Raw genomic sequence first — 17,683 nt, forward strand, 5'->3', positions numbered from 1 at the left:
TTGGATGTCGTTCTTCAATTTCACCGTGGTTCCATTTTCCCGTCGAGACTGCTTCGGACAATAGACCGCAATAAATGTGAGTGGTCCATCAGTGGTGGTAATTTCGATTCCTACAGCTTCGACAAAGGTTGTGTTGAAACTCGGTAGTGATTTGTATGGTAGTCCTCTCCTTATAGCGAATGCAACCCCGCCCCCAGCTGAGGTTGTGCGGTCCAGTCTGACTACCGAGTGTTCCGGCAGGCAGAAGTTTATGTTCGGCTTCAAATGTGTTTCGGTTATTGCAGCGACATCGATGTGGTGTGTGTTCAGAAAATGTAGAAGTTCTAACTTCTTGTTGGCCACAGAGCGGGCATCCCAGTTAAGGATTCGAAAGAATGGATCCATGACGGTAGTAAAAAGTCATCATGACCGCAATCTGCTCCTGGTTGGTGCGAAAAGCCTTTGTTTGCTGATCGAGTTTAAGAAACAGCGTAGCTAGCTGTTCCATCGAGTACAAATTGCTATTTGCTGGGGGCATGCTGGCAGCCTGTGCATAACTCAAAAATCCGGGGGGGTCCCGGCTAGGAACACCACCAGTTGGAGGAGGTGGAAACGGCAACGTACTTGAAGTCGCTGGTGGGGTTGGTGTAACGCTAGGTTGTACACTTTTTCTATTCGACGGTCGCTGGCGATTGGCAATTTCACTTCGAATTTTGATAAATTCTGCTCGTTTTGGACAGGAACGGCTGTTCGTAGCATGCTCTTTGTCACAGTTGAGACACTTGATTTGTTCGGCTTCCTCAACAAGACAATCCACTGTTCGATGCGGACCTGCACATTTCATGCAGCGACTCTTGATGTGGCAATTCTTTGTGCCATGTCCATAGTTCAAGCAATTGGAACACTGCGTGACATCGCGATGAATCGGTTTGTATCGCTCCCATTGCACGATGATGTTGAATAGGGCGGTGATTGTTTTCACTGTGCTCAGTGTAGTTGAACCCCTGGTCAGGTGGATCAGGTATAACTGATCACGATACTTGATGGCTTTGTTGTGTCTTATCATTTTGTATACTGCTTCCACTTCTAGGCCGCAAGCGACAAGCTCCGTTTTTAACTCGTCCAGTTACAATTCCGGTAAACCACGCAGTACAACTTTGAATGGTTTTGTAGCTGCAATATCGTGAGTAAAATACTCCGCTTTTGTTTGCTTCAGGTAAGCCTCTACTGCCTTGTAATGTGGGGTGGATGGAACGACGATTTTGTAGCCGTCCGTGCATAGCCTCAGGGTAGCTATCAGCCCTTTGCTGATAAGTTCATTGAAGTGTTGCCTTAGTTCAGACGGGAAACCTTTTACGTAGAAAGGCGGCATTTTCTCCTTCTTTTCCGTTTTCTCGGTAGTTTGGTCAGCCAACGATGCAAACTTGTTAGCAGCTAGTATCTTCTTGGCGATTCCATCATCCTATTCAGCAGGGTCACGAGGACGCTTATTGTTTTGCTCCTTACTGGAACCCGTTTTTCCCATTTCGTTGGGACACGACAACGTACTGTTGTATAACGATAGGTAAAATAACTTTCAGTTGTTGTAACAAACACGTCTGTCAAACAGCGTGAGACGAAGAATGATGAGCGGCTCCGGCTGAAACAGGCTCTTATATAGGCCAAATAGCATGTTTTCAATTGCAAGGTATATGATCCTGTCGACCGTGCTTGGGAAGCAAGCATATAACGACCAATCAGAGGTCGAATTTTTCGTTTTGACAAGGCTTGACTATTTTCAATAGTACAATAGTGTGAATAATAAAATTACAATTATCTTATTTTGGGAAGAATCTTAGAAGATTTTGCAATCTATTGCTGCAATAACGAAGGAAATCCATCGAAAACTAACCGATTTATTAGCATTTGAAATTGGACATATTTTTCACTTTTTTTCGATTTTAGATTTTCATTTCTCATTCCTATGTAGCCGAACTTCCTGAGAGAAGTATTCTACTTCAAAAAATCCAACAAAGAAAATGAAATTGTAATGATTAAAATGGAAAAATTGGAAAAATTAAAATCATTCAAAAAACGACTTCGGATAGAGAAAATAAATTTCCAACGACTGAATAGGTAAATGCAGAATCCTAATATCCAATTAAAATATAAAATTGTTTTATAATTTTTGTCATCATTATTAATTGTTTCTACCTGGAATTTCACGGTAAAAAATTCTGCAATTCAGACCAAAGCCCAAGTTGATCGGCACCGCAGCCCATGACTTCAACTCTGTCCGTGCCGCTTTGACGACTGATAAGCTTTCGTGTACAGCGGTCTTCTTATCGGTCATTGCGCAAAGATGACCACCGATAATATGGCTGGTGGTTTAGCATTCGGGTGCTGCTGGTATAAAAACCAACCGAAGCGTCCCAGTTCAGAAACATTCGGCTTACAAAACTAGACCACCGAGATTGATTTTGAAAACTGCAGCTACAAATACACATTCTTTTCCTGTGACAAACCGGATTAGAATTACTAGCTTGATCGAATATTTTTTGAGGGAGAAGATTAGTAAACCGTTTAGTGAGAGTGTGACTCACGAGAGAGTGAGAAACGAAGAGAAAAGTGTGGAGAAGAGTGCTAGAAAACTTCGCTTCGTCGTGCGCTCGTCGTTCATTCGGTTTCGGAACGTCGTACAGAAAAGTTGCATTTTGCTCTATCTGCTGAAGTGACCAGTTTGGAGTAGTTCTTCCGTTATCAGTTTACCAGTGTGTGCGCTGAGTGTTCCTTCATTTGTGATAAGTTTCAATTACGCGATAAATCGGAGAATGTCAGGAAAAGTCGAAAACGGTAGTGCCCCGAAGGCCGTGGTTACCACGAACGATGATCAGGCCAGCCTGCTGCCGCACCTGGAATCGCTGGATCGCATGCTGAAGTTGCCGGTCGTGGACGCAACCTGGCAGCAGACACAAAACGTCTACGGACGGGTTAAAGGTAAGTCCGAGGGAAGGGACTTTTAGAACCGTCGTAGACGGTTAAAAGGCCACGTTGTCAGTCAGTAGTCCTTTTAAAAATGGCTGCTACTCCAGACAATGTACGACGCAACAGCGAAGGAAGCCATGTTTCTTTTTTTTGTCTTGTCTGTTCGTCAAGATAGTGTCCAACACCACTCACAGCTTATATAATCAATTCATTTGACATTGGGGTCAGACTCAAGTCTCGTAATTGTCCAGAGCACAGTGCGATCGTTTGTGTCTGTGTATGTGTGCGTGCGATCGTGCGATTCTAGCCGGCTATTTTTTTTTTTTGTGGATGCAAATTGGACCACGTGACCTGCCTCCTTACGAGGGGTTTCCGTGGAGTTTATTTTTCTCATTTTGCACCTCAATTGACGTCATTTGCGGAGATCATTCCCGGCCAAGGTTTGCTGGATCAATTACGTGACGGAATGTAGCACGGTCATGTCGGCTGATGAAATCGGGTTCCCACTTGTAGGGAAGTTGTTTATCCACACAGAACAGCACACAGGGAGGAACGAACGGCCCCACACAGAACAGGGGAGGGAACGAAAAAAATAACATACGAAGCACAAAGTAAACAAGCGAAAAAATAAAACAATGAGCGCAAACGTCAGCATGACTCACTCAGAATACAACCGCGGTCTAGGCTAAGCGGAGCAGGAGAATTTTGCTAATTGACTGTTTAATATTTTGATCGAAGTAGCAGGTTTTTTTCTTATGCTGAAATGATGAGGTTAAAAACGGAGAAGAATTGAATAGGAGGAGGAGGAGGCAGGCAAACCGGTATAATACTCCAGCGGATTGGATGCGGTCTGCAGTCAAGCATGCCACCGCCTACTGCTCCTCCTGCTGTCCGCACGAGTGTACCAAGACGGCGACAGGCTGCGGGTTCTTGTTTTGCTTTGCTTGTTTTTCGCTCTCTTCTAGTGTGATAGGGGTAAGGTAGAAGCACCGGTTTTACGTACAATAAGTATTTGATTGATTGTTTGTGTAATGTTTCGAACTACTGGCATAACTGATAAAAAGCACAACAAACATGACAAAGCTGACAGTGATGTGCTCATGGAGCAAAACCAACTTTCAGATAACTAAATTCAATTTGATTCGACAGAATGTGAATCTAAACATGAATCGGAAGCTCTTTCAAATCGATTTTGATATCAATATCAATCCAGATCTCAGTTGGAATTCAAAATTCATACCAGTGCTTTATTCTTAGGATGACTACTATTGCATTCATATTTCTATCTGACTGTTAGATTCGTAGTTCGTTTCAAATTCATACTGAGAACTGGATTGGAATCGAACTCTTTTATTAATTGTGATAATAATCCAAATCCAAAATAAATTCTAAGTTAGAATTTTAATCTTAACCCTGATTTCAATTTTTGTCTTGATTAACCAGTCTGTCCAAATCTCAATTGTAGCCATATAGGGGTTTTGACAACACTGGGCTTTATCTGGGAGGGTTCCAGCCGTAAGTGTATTGAATAAAAAATTCAAAAAACAACTAATTTCGAAATGTTCAATATTTCGAAGTGAGTTTAAAATGATCAGAACCATAAAAAAAACTGGTTGAAATTGAGCTAAACGTGAATCAAGGATAATCCAACGGGTCAAAAACTCGTCAATAATATTCAAAAGATAAAAAAATGAGCCGAAAGATCGAAAATAAGTCAAGTATTATTCAACGATTGCTCAAAATCAACAAAAAATAAGCGAAAAATAAATCAAAGAGGAGTCAGAAGAGTACTAAAATATAATACAAACAAAAAATTCTGGTTTTTTATCTTAATTCTTACGTTTATATTTTCCACATTTTAGACTTATGTTGGATATTTTTCGACGCATTTTGAACATTTGTTTTACACTTTTAACCTCTTGCGGCTTTTGTGAGTTTATTGAACTCTTATTGACCAATATTTACGAATTTTTATTCGCTTTTACTACTTTTAAATCATTTTTATGATATACCTATAATTTTTCTTACATTTTTTAATGTTGATTGTAGACAGCTTTTTTTGTATTTTATCTTTCGTTTTCTGGTGGAATTATGAAATGTTGTTATCATTTTTGCGATTTCTTCTACGCTTATTTATTTCATTTTTACATAATGCCAAAAGTTAGAAAAACGATTAAAAGAGAAAAAAAATGATCAAAATTACGAAAAATGAACGCAATTACAAAAAAAAATAATGAAATTAGCAAAAATAAAATATATGATGATGGCAACGAAAATACCAGAAATTACAAAAATGACCAAAATTACAAATTAAAAATAAATGTAGAATGACGAAAATGACGAAAACGACAATAAATTACAAATATGGTCATAAAAGATATTACAAAATAGCCATGAGTAAAATTACAAGAAAAAATAGGAAACGACAAAAAATGTCACAAATTACAAATATTACTAAAATTGCCCAAAATATATTACAATAGATTCGAAAAATGAAAAAAAAAATTAAAAACGACAAAAAATGTCCTAAAATAACAAATCACAATAATATGATAAAAATGACAACAAAATAACAACAAAGACTAAGATTTCACAAAATAACGAAAACCTACAAAAAAGTGCAGAAAAATGATAAAATAAGTTTGAGTTTACAAAAACTATGAAAACGATAAAAATTATGCAAAATTACACAAATGACCAAAGTAAGAAAATGACAAAAATAAAATATGGTAAAACGGGAAAAAATGACAAAAACTATACAAAAATAAAAAAGAACGGCCAATATATAATACAAAAACTAATAAGAAATGTCAAAAATTACAACAAAGAATAAAAAACAACGACAAAACATTACAACAAAGGATAAAAAACAACGACAAAAATTACAAAAACAACAAAAGATGACAAAATTTAAGAAATTAAAAAAAGTTGACAAAAATTACGTAAACGACGAAAATGATACAAAAAGATACAAAATACATTTGTGTAAATGCCCAAAACTACAGAAAAAGATGAGTATTGAGAAAACGACAAATTTACATAGAGCAAATATGAAAAAAAAACAAAAAATGAAAATAATAATAAACACGACTAAAAAATGATTAAGAATGACGGAAAACGACAAAAAAACACATAAAATCACAAAAAAAATATGGGAAATAAAAAAAAAACAAATAATAAAAAAGACGAAAATAACAACAAAGACCAAGATTAAAAGAAACGTTAAAAAATAAGGAACAACGACAAAAATTCACAAATATGACCAAAAAAAAAAAAAAAATCACGAAAACGAGACAAAAATTACCAAAATTACAATATGACCAAAATTATAATAATAATAATATAACGACAAAAATGACACAAAATTTCAAAAATTACCTAAAATGCAAAAAATATAATAAAAGCGAAAAGGGAACAATGAAAACAATAACAAAAACATAAAAATGACAAATATAAAAACAAACACCAAGATTACAAAAGAGGATAAAAATATGAAACACAACAAAAAATACAAATATGACCAAAACTTAAAAAAACGATAAAAAACATCACAAATGATAAACTGCACTGCATCATGCAAGTAAAATAACGAAAGGAAGTTTTAATTTGATGTTCGTTAGTATCGCAAATTTGAATTATTTTTCTGTGGTTCGATTATCATACAAAAATAACAAAAAAATGAAAAAAAAAATACCGAATATGCAAATAAAATAAAAGTGGAAAAAACGTTGTTGATCATAGCTTTTAACCATTCCTGTGAATTTTGAAGCCTTTACAGTGTGCAAAAGGGCGTCAAAATGCCGCACTGTAAGTGCTCGTCGGGTTCGTCGCTTCTACGTTAGCTTACTCGTTTAAATCTCTGAAAAAAGAATTTACTAAAGTGGTTACTGAAGGCTACAATCTTTGATTTTTTCCAGTTTGAGCTTTAGGGCAGAAAACGAACTCAAAAAAAAAATAGCAAAAATGATGCTGAATGATGAAAAATGGCCAAGAAAATGGACACAACATTACAAAAATAAGAAAAATTACAAAAAAACATCGTGCCGTGTCTAAACTTAAACAAAAAAAAATTGACTAAAATAATAATGAAGATCACAAAAATGATAAAAAAAGACGAGAAAACGACAAGGAATTCAAATATCACCAGAAATAAAAAAAAAAAAACAAATAATGACGACAACGACAGTAGAATTTCAAAAATGTCGAAAGCGATAAAAATCGATGCCAAATCACACAAATGCCCAAAAGTACAAAAAAATTATACAACGACAAAAAATGACGCAAAAGTGCGAAAATAAATGCAAAAAATGTAAAAAGAACATCGGGAATAACGAAGAAGTTCCAAACAAATGAAAAAATATGAAAACAACGCAAAAGACAAAACTAAAATAAAGTTACAGAAAAAATTATTAAAGTTGCGAAAACTGATAAAAATAATGAACAATTACGATAAAAGACAAAAATACGAGACAACAAAAAAAAAATATAACGAAAATATAGGTCTTTTCAAAAATGATAGAAAATACCAAATATAATGACGAAAAGGCCAGAAAATACGCAAATCTACACAAATAAAACTGAAAAACGAAAAAACAAAAACTTACACTAAACTCACATGACCAAACCTACCAAAAATGATTGAAAATGACGAAAAATGATAAAAACAACCAATAGAAATTGAAAAAAAAAATGAAACCGACGATACAATACAAAAAAAAACAATGACCAGAAATAATGATAAGGTATTTATCAAAATGTAATGGAAAATGGAATAATATTGTGACATTTTATATTTTTAATGTTTTCTATATTGTTAGATATTTTTTCGATATTCCTATATGTATTTTGAACATTATTTTGCACTTTTAACATTCCGTAACTTTCTTGCGATTTTTTTTAGATTTTATGGAGTTTTTCACATGTATTATATCTAAAAAATTTTAACATTTGATGATGTTCTTTGACACTTTTTTGTCGTTTTTTTTTTAAATTTTATTAGTTCTGAGGTAATTTATTTTAACACGATAGTTTTTGGCATTCTTTCGTCTATTGACGCATGACCGTATTTCAAACAGCATTGCAAGGCGAGCGAGAAGCAAAACCTCCTTTCTCCTCCTTCCTGCTTGAGAACGCTACGCATCTCAAGTCTTTTGCACACACGCTTTCGAGATACTTTTTATTCTCGATGCATTCCCCTGAGTATCAACAAGCGCGCACCAACACACAAAAACTCTTGTATTGCTACTCAGCGACCGTAGAAAAGTTCGCGAGTTCCTGCTTGCGAGTAGGAGTACTCGACTAAAATTGCTCGACTAGGAGGAATGCTTGAAAAACTTTAAACATTTTTTGATACATTCTGGGAGTACTTTCGTCACTTTTCCAATGCATTCTGGAGAGTTGGTTTGATCGACTGATTTTCATTTTCTCTCTCTAATATTTTTAACTTATTTTCAATGCATTTTTACAGGTTTTGATACTGATTACCCATTTTCAACGCATTTTTTTGCTATTTTCAAAACGTTTCTGGTACATAATAATTTTACAATGAAACATAATATAATAACAAAAATGACGAGTTAATGATTATATACTATAATCAAAACCGGTGCTTCTACCTTACGCAGACGGTTACGTACATCGCGCATCGTATCGTCAGTCAGTGGTGGCGTGTACTTTGGACTCAATTAAGCATGCATTCTATCTGCGAGTCATCGAAGTAAGCTGCGTGTGTGAGTAAGAGTGTGAATTTCTGCTAGCAATTTCTCGAACGTTGCTACAGGAACTTATAACTATGGAACGTTATTTTTAGTTGGCAATTTGCTGCTGACTTGCACATATGATTCACGATGAAATAAAGAAGGGAGGCAAAAAACAATCTTTTTGGGTCAGTCCAAGTTACAGCGTGATCGCGGTAGATAAGATTACTCCCACTGCTGTTGCAATCGGAAAGGATGTGCCTATTTACTTCACAGTCCCTATAAATTCCCTTATCAAACTTATGATAAGATAGAAAAGCTAATAAATCATGCTTCTTTCGCGTGTCCTTAACAGACTGCAACCCACTACTAACATGGGCCCTCGGAACGGCCGAAGATGTGGTACACCGTGCCGTCACGATTTCCGCTCCGCTGGTCCAGAAGCTGGACCGCCCACTGCAACTGGTCGACCAAACCCTAGTCAAGGGAATCGATAAGCTCGAGGTGAACGCTCCGATCATCAAGGAGCAACCCCAGGAGATCTACAATCAGGCCAAATCGAAGGTGCTGGAAACGGTTAAACCCTACACTGAGAAGGTTTGCGAAATGCGTTCCGCAACCCAGCAGCGGGCTTCCTCCCTGAAGGATCTCTCCTGGAAGAAGGTGAACGAAGTACTGGCCACACAGTACGGCAGCATTGCTGTGTCCGGAGTGGACACCACAGCTCAGCTGGCCGAGCGTTTATTGGATTACTACTTCCCGAAAAGTGAGGGTGATATTGAAGACGATAATGGTAAGTTCACCTCGATTAAAATTTGGAAGAAAAACCCTAACTTTCGTCAATAATTCCAGCCGCTATTTCCGCCAAAGACGACCCCGTTCTGCACACCGTCCAAACCGTCGGTCGCCTCTCGAACAAAGTCGCCCGCCGCGTCTACCGGACAGTCTCCAAGCAGGTCAAGTCCCTCCGGAAGGAGGACGTCAAGGATTACGTCGCCACCCTGATCGCGGTGCTCCGTCTGACCCAGTACCTGAACTTCATCAACGACAAACGCAACCAACAGCAGCAGGCAATCGAAGCTTCCGCCACGGAGACTCCCAGTTCCTCGGCCACGACCGTTTCGGACGTGCTTGCCACCACAAACAGCAGCCAAACGCTGAAGGAAAAGCAGCAGAAACGGCAACAGAAAACCTCCAGCGGTAATTCCTCAGCCTCAGCCACCACCAGCAGCAACAGCAACAACACCATTGTCCCCCCGACCAGCGACGGAACGGCAAACAACGTTAGCAAACCTCCCAAGGATGAATCACAGCAGTGAGGGAACGTGGCCTGGTCGCCTCTATAACTACTGGAACTGATTAACTAATGGTAGATTGTTAGTTTATTTCCAATACCTTTTTCGCTATTTTAGGAACATGTTGCGTCATGTGTGTGTGTGTGTGTGAGCATGCAAAAATCAATTGTATGTGTGAGTGTTACTATTGAATGGAACATTGTCTTGTTTAGCTTTTCTTATATTTTCTTCCCCGGGGAGTTAGTTTGTAGTAAAGAAGTTTATATTTTTCAACCTATTCGATAAGCAATATATGTTTAAAGAGCTCTATATTACTGTTTACTCAGTGCGTCATAAATATGTGAAACTATAAAAAAATCAAAAATACATTGCAGGATATTGTATACAATCCTATTAGCTGAAGTTTTTTTTTCGTTTTCTTCTGTTCGTTCGAAGCATCCGAACTCAAAGCAATTGCTCGACTTATCAAATGCACCCAATCAATTGCGTCAGAAGTTTCCGAAAATTGCTACGGATACGTAGAAAATTCCTCTCGTATGACTTTTTCTAAGACAACCTTTGGTCGTCTCGAACCACTTTCATCGCAGTTAAAAACCCTAAGCCCACCCTTGTTTTATGTAACCTGACGTCGGAAATCAAACAAAAACGCGTAATGGAGCGGCAAACCTGGACGCCTTTGTTATCAGGGGTTAAGATGACAACACGCCATTTCCAAAGAAGGGAACGGAGGGAATTTCCAAAAAGTAAATCATATGATCATGATATTTAAAAGAAATTTTAAATCATTAAACTCATAAACGCGAAAGGACACAAACATTATAAAACCAAAACAAATGCGTATCAGCAGTGTTGAGTGTCGCATCTAAGTAGGCAAGTAAGTAGTAACCAACATCAATAAATCCAACCCCAACTGATTAGAGCTGCGGTGCTGATTCCTACACCACTCTGGGGCTCTGGATCACGCCACTCTTGCACTTTGGAACTGAACGTGCTGACGTTAGCCGGTCAGGCATTTTGCAGGCGAGAAATGGAATCAAGGAGTGTTGAGGAGAAACCGCGTTTTTTGCGCTGCTCTCTGAATGAATGAATCGCTCGAACGTCTTGTGACTGACTTTGATGGCTTATCGCGTTTTGCAATGTGTTTTTTTTGCATATTAAATATTAGCGAGTGCAGCTCGAGATTACAACTGATATTGAGTTTACTAGTCGTGTAAATCTGCCCGGTCTATCGTGACTGTTTTGTTGTGCGCCAGGTCAATGTAAATGTTTGATTGTTTGATAACTGAAACTGTTGATTCGGATTTGCACTCATCGAGTGAGCAGCAACTGACGCAATCTTAACTATAATCAGCCCTAATGGATGACGAGTTCAGATGCCCTTAAAGAATGGGCGATTATTTATAAGCTGTGTCTCAGGATTGGCCTCCCATGTTCAAACTAAAGCAATCCTATATTGAAACTCAACCAAAACAAAACCTGACCTGAAACAACTGAAATCAAATAATGGTTGAATTAATACTTAACTGAAAGCATGTTATATTTTAGTTTCACGGTTATTCCAATATTAAACACCAGAGCACTTAAACTAGGATAAAACTTCTTGCACTGAAAAATCAACGGAAAACGAACTTTTTCAGCGATCTTAAAGGTTTAACATGTAGGTTATTTTATTGTTGTCGCATTGAGGTGCTATTTATACAGTTTTAAACACGTTTCGTATATGAAAACAAGGAGAATTTAGAAATTGGCTTCGATTCTAACTCCGAACACTTCTACATAATCGCTAAGAGATAGACAGGTAAACCGTTTGGATACTGACTGTCACTTTTTTCAACGCCTGCTTACTTTATTCTTTCCTCTCATCGATTCATTCATGTTATTTTCGTCTGTTTATTCTAACATATCAAAGTTGCATTTTGTTAGTTTTAGTTTGTTTAACCGGTTTATTTGTACTTCATATCTATATTCTCTATTCGCTTCTATCAGTATTATTTTTTTAGAAATCATACTTTAAGAACTTGGACTACCTATGATCAACGGAGTAATCTACAACAATTAGAATTAGTAATGACCCAAAAGTATGACTTGGAATAAAAATGCCAATTCACCAACAATTGAATAACATCTGTCTGCTATTCATAAACGCCTTTCGTTAGGCAAACATGAACGTTAGATTATACATGAAGCTTGCATTCAATATCGAAGTGGAAAATATAGGCAAAGGTTTTCCCAACCCCACAATAATCTTAGATTTAGTTAGTGTATAGCTTTGAAAGTATTTTTTTATTTTCTGATTTATCATATACTGAGGAAAAAACTCAATTACAATAAAGTGTACGTATTAAAAAAAAAACACAAAGTACAGGCGCTGAAAGGGCCTGAACACTGCCTGACTGACCCATTAAAATGGAATTAGTACACAACAAAAGCCTACCTACAGACTAGTTTAAAGGCGAAGTAATAAAACAATAACACACGGCATGCTTGGATTGATTCACTCAACGCGTAAAGGAAACCGATATGTCTGAAACTGTGTGGATACAAATGTATGTACCTTTCAGTATCCGTATATGATCACGATGACACGTTTGACTTTCTTGAAGTTTACAACATTTCTGGCATTTGATTGAAATTTGGGAATTTCCGATATTTTAATTTCAACATTTATAAAATTTCAGGCTTGGCAATCTTTTCGTTTCGGAGGTCAAAAACAGAAGGGTTGTGTGCAAAGCCACGACCGCAAGGTTGAAGTAGAATACTTTTACAGGAAAGATAACACGGCTGCTTGCGTGTCAGTCATTTTTTCTAGTAAATGAACGTTGACTAATCATTCGTTGTTTTGCTTTCGTCTCGATTAGACGCAAATTGTTCATCTCCGTTTGAGTTTGCAAAATAACAATACACGAGTTATCGTACGGGTGTTTTTTTGTCGATTAGTTCTTGTGCTGCGCGATAACAATAGCCGGTAGTTTATCGGCAGAAACATCTTCTGCCCACTGGTAGGGGCAGGCTACCCCGCCAGTGATCCGATACGCAGCTGATATATCAGCAAGAATAATTCTCCCGCACCGCTGTTACCCCGCTAGCAGCACGGACCATCATACGATCGAGCGAGTGGAAGTCAACTACAAGTGGCATCTACAAGGTCGCGTGTAGGATACGGCCACTGTGTCACAACACGAAGCTGGATCGTCATTGTTTGTTCAGCGGAGACGCTCGATTAATCCTACTATCAGCCGTGAGGTCGTGACTTAGACGTTCGGTGAAGTATTCACTTTAGAATTTTTATCATTATTATTAATAGTATTATTATTATTGTTATTATTATAATTATTATTACTATTATTATTATTAGTATTATTATTATTATTATTATTATTATTATTATTATTATTATTATTGTTATTATTATTATTATTACTATTGTTATTGGTATTAGTATTACTGCCTTTTTTTTGTTTTGATCCATTGTAGTTTGAGAAATTGTTTTTAAAATTTAATAGCAACTACTTGACCCCCCCCCCACATTCGAATATTTATCGTTTGTGTACGGTAGAGCGTAACGCTCCCGCAAAATGGACGACATGCAGGTGCAACTATTCCTGGATGTGGAAACAACTGGGGAAGAGATTGAGATCTCCCCCATCAATTCCCCTCTACCTTCCCCGCTACCTAGCCCCGTACCAAGGGTACCGGCAACACGGGTGAAAGCTTACCCAGATGCTTCGAAAGGTCCGTTCGTAGTTTACTTCAGGCCCATAAAGAAGCCTCTAAATATAATTCAAATCGGCAAGGACCTGGCAAAACAGTTTTCGGACGTAACCGAAATTACAAAGGTTAGACCGAACAAACTGCGAGTTGTTGTGAGTAGCTTGAAGCAAGCAAACGCAATTGCTAGCTACGAGCTCTTCACGAGAGAGTACCGCGTGTACATCCCTGCCAAGGACGTGGAGATCGACGGTGTGGTTACCGAAGGAAGCCTCACGGTCGATGACATTTTGCGTCACGGGGTTGGCTGCTTCAAGAACCCCCTGATTCAAGATGTAAAGATACTGGATGTCAAGCAATTGCATTCAGTATCCATCGAAGTAGGGAAGAAGAAATTCTTCCCTTCGGATTCCTTCCGTGTAACATTCGCCGGATCCGCACTGCCGAACTACATCTCTTTGGACAGGGTTCGTCTGCCTGTACGCCTGTTCGTACCGCGGGTCATGCATTGCCAAAACTGCAAGCAATTAGGTCATACAGCCACCTACTGCTGCAACAAGGCACGCTGCAGCAAGTGCGGAGGCAATCATGCTGAAACCGCTTGCAGTGAGGATACTGAAAAGTGTCTTTATTGCGAGGGAACTCGGCATGACCTTCCGGCATGTCCCGCGTACAAACAGCGCGAGGAAAAAATTAAGCGTTCCCTTAAGGAACGATCAAAGCGCTCTTTTGCAGAAATGCTTAAGAGGGCTGAGCCACCCTCGACAGGAAACATCTTTTCCTTTTTGCCAACCGATGAGGGTACATCTGCCGATCCCGTCGAAGGGTGTTCCTATGCCTTGCCAGAGGGATCTAGGAAGAGGAGAATGCTCAACTCTCCTAATCTTTCTCGTAAAGGTCGTAAGATAACCCCTAGCGGAATGACCAATAAGACAACACAAAAAGGAAGCGGTGAAGAAAAACCGAAGCAAGTACCCCCCGGTTTTAATTTCAAATCAAACCAGGAGTACCCACCGCTTCCTGGGGCACCAAAAACCCCTCGTGCACCCATTTCTCGATCAGAAGACATAAAAGAAACAGGGTTCATAAAATTCTCTGATATTGTGGACTGGATATTTAAAACATTCAACATACCAGATCCCCTACAAAATATTCTTCTTGCCCTTCTTCCTACAGTGAAAACCTTTTTAATGCAACTAGCAGCAACTTGGCCCCTCATTTCAGCTATCATATCTTTCGATGACTAATACGGCGAAAGAGGTTAGGAATTTTATTACTGTATTACAGTGGAATTGCAGAAGTATCATCCCCAAATTCGATCTATTTTCTCATTTAATAAATACATACAATCGTGACGCATTTGCGCTCTGTGAAACCTTTCTCAATTCTAACGATCAACTCAATTTCCACGATTTTAAAATTATTCGTCGAGATCGAGACTCACACGGTGGAGGGGTACTTTTAGGGATTAAAAAGTGCTATTCCTTCTTCCGAATCGACCTCCCCTCGATCTCACATATTGAAGTCGTTGCCATTCAACGAATATGAATGGAAAAGACCTATGCCTTGTTTCGTTATATATGCCTCCATCCGCGCGGATTGAACAGAAGCATCTCACTGATATAGCAGAGTTGCTTCCCGCGCCTTTTTTGATATTGGGAGATTTTAATTCTCACTGTTCGCTATGGGGGTCGCTGTACGACGACAACCGATCTTCTTTAATCTGTAACTTGATCGACGACTTCAATATGACAGTTTTGAATACTGGGGAAGCGACACGTGTACCTGGTCCTCCAGCACGTGAAAGCGTGCTTGACCTATCCCTTTGCTCGACATCACTAGCGTTAGATTGCCGGTGGAAAGTAATCAACGATCCCCACGGTAGTGATCATCTTCCAATCGTTATATCAATTCTAATTGCTAATGGTTCTACTCCCCCGAACCCAATCAATATTTCCAACGACCTTACACGTAATATTAATTGGAAGTGTTATGAGTCTATTATAGCGCAATCTATCGAGACTCACGAGGAACTTCCTCCGGAGGAAGAATACGCGTTCTTAGCTGGCTTGATAATCGACGCCGCGACTCAAGCTCAGACGAAACCGATACCCGGGGTGACGATTAGACAGCGCCCTCCCAACAAATGGTGGGACAAAGAGTGCTCTGAGCTGTACGCGCGAAGGTCCGCGGCGTATAAGGACTACCGGGAGTACGGCACTGTCAACCTGCTTCGAAAGTACGAGGCACTGGGCAGGCAGATGAAGAGCTTAGTAAAGGCGAAAAAACGCGGGTACTGGCGGCGGTTCGTAAACGCGTTGTCGAGGGAAACAGCGATGAGCACTCTTTGGGATACCGCCAGGCGCATGCGGAACCGTGACGTTTCGAATGAAAGCGAGGAGTATTCAGATCGCTGGATACTCGATTTTGCCAAAAAGGTCTGTCCGGACTCTGTACCGGAACAGAAAACCTTTCGCGACGCGTTTTTAGTAACTACGGAAGAGCCTCCATTTTCGATGTTGGAATTTTCAATGACTCTCCTGTCGTGCAACAATAAGGCTCCAGGGTTAGATAGAATAAAATTCAACCTGTTGAAGAATCTACCCGACTCTGCAAAAAGACGCTTGTTGAATTTGTTCAACAAGTTTCTTGAGCTAAATATTGTTCCGCATGACTGGAGGGAGGTAAAAGTCATTGCTATTCGGAAACCCGGGAAACCTGCCTCTGATCACAATTCATATAGGCCGATTGCGATGCTCTCTTGCCTCCGGAAATTGATGGAGAAAATGATCCTCTTACGATTAGACAAATGGGTCGAAACAAACGGTTTACTTTCAGATACTCAATTTGGCTTTCGCCGGGGTAAAGGGACAAACGATTGCCTAGCGTTGCTTTCTACTGAAATTCAACTAGCCTTTGCTCGAAAAGAGCAAATGGCTTCTGCGTTTATGGATATTAAGGGGGCTTTTGACTCTGTCTCTGTAGAAGTTTTAAGCGCGAAACTTCATTCGCAGGGACTTTCACCAAATTTGAATAACTTTTTGCTCAATTTGTTGTCAGAAAAGCATATGTATTTCTCACATGGCGATTCGACAACTTCCCGAATTAGTTACATGGGCCTCCCCCAGGGCTCATGTTTAAGTTCTCTCTTATATAATTTTTACGTCAATGACATCGATGAATGTCTTGCAAACTCATGCACGCTAAGGCAACTTGCAGACGATAGCGTTGTATCCATTACTGGTGGCAAGGCTAGCGATCTGCAAGGACCATTGCAAGATACCTTAGACAATTTGTCTGAATGGGCTCTTAAGCTGGGTATCGAATTCTCTCCGGAGAAAACTGAGCTGGTCGTTTTTTCTAGGAAGCATAACCCAGCTCAGCTGCAGCTCCTACTAACGGGTAAAACGATCTCTCAGGTTTTAGTCGCTAAATATCTCGGGGTCTGGTTCGACTCTAAAGGCACCTGGGCTTGTCATATTAGGTATCTGACACAAAAATGCCAACAGAGGATTATTTTTCTTCGTACGATTACCGGAACTTGGTGGGGTGCTCACCCAGGAGACCTTCTAAGGTTATACCAAACAACGATATTGTCAGTTCTTGAGTACGGCTGTTTCTGCTTTCGCTCCGCCGCGAACTCGCACATTATAAAATTAGAGAGAATACAATATCGTTGTTTGCGTATTGCCTTGGGTTGCATGCAGTCGACCCATACGATGAGTCTTGAAGTGTTAGCGGGTATTCTTTCGTTGAAACATCGTTTTTGGAATCTCTCTTACCGGTTGCTAATTCGATGCACAGTTATGAACCCATTAGTAATTGAAAATTTCGAGAGGTTGGTCGACCTTCAATCTCAATCCAGATTTATGACTTTATATTTTGACTATATGGCTCAAGATATTAATCCTTCTTCATACGATTCCTCCAATGTCGCACTTTTAGCTACTTCTAATAATGCTATATTCTTCGACACCACCATGAAACAAGACATTTCTGGTATCCCGGATCAATTGCGACCCCAAGAGATCCCTAAGATTT

At 39.1% G+C, this 17,683-nt stretch overlaps 1 protein-coding gene across 1 annotated transcript; it reads left to right on the forward strand.

Moving 5' to 3' along the window:
- The first annotated feature begins 2,416 nt into the window (after positions 1–2,416).
- LOC129733732 (lipid storage droplets surface-binding protein 2) lies at positions 2,417–10,336 on the forward strand. Its single transcript, XM_055695264.1, has 3 exons — positions 2,417–2,955; positions 8,995–9,432; positions 9,492–10,336. Exons 1-3 carry the CDS (start codon positions 2,790–2,792, stop codon positions 9,956–9,958), a joined length of 1,071 nt encoding a protein of 356 aa, XP_055551239.1. The 5' UTR covers positions 2,417–2,789; the 3' UTR covers positions 9,959–10,336.
- Positions 10,337–17,683: the final 7,347 nt, after the last annotated feature.

Source organism: Wyeomyia smithii, chromosome 1 (genome assembly GCF_029784165.1).
Source record: "Wyeomyia smithii strain HCP4-BCI-WySm-NY-G18 chromosome 1, ASM2978416v1, whole genome shotgun sequence".
In the NCBI taxonomy this organism is placed as follows: domain Eukaryota; kingdom Metazoa; phylum Arthropoda; class Insecta; order Diptera; family Culicidae; genus Wyeomyia; species Wyeomyia smithii.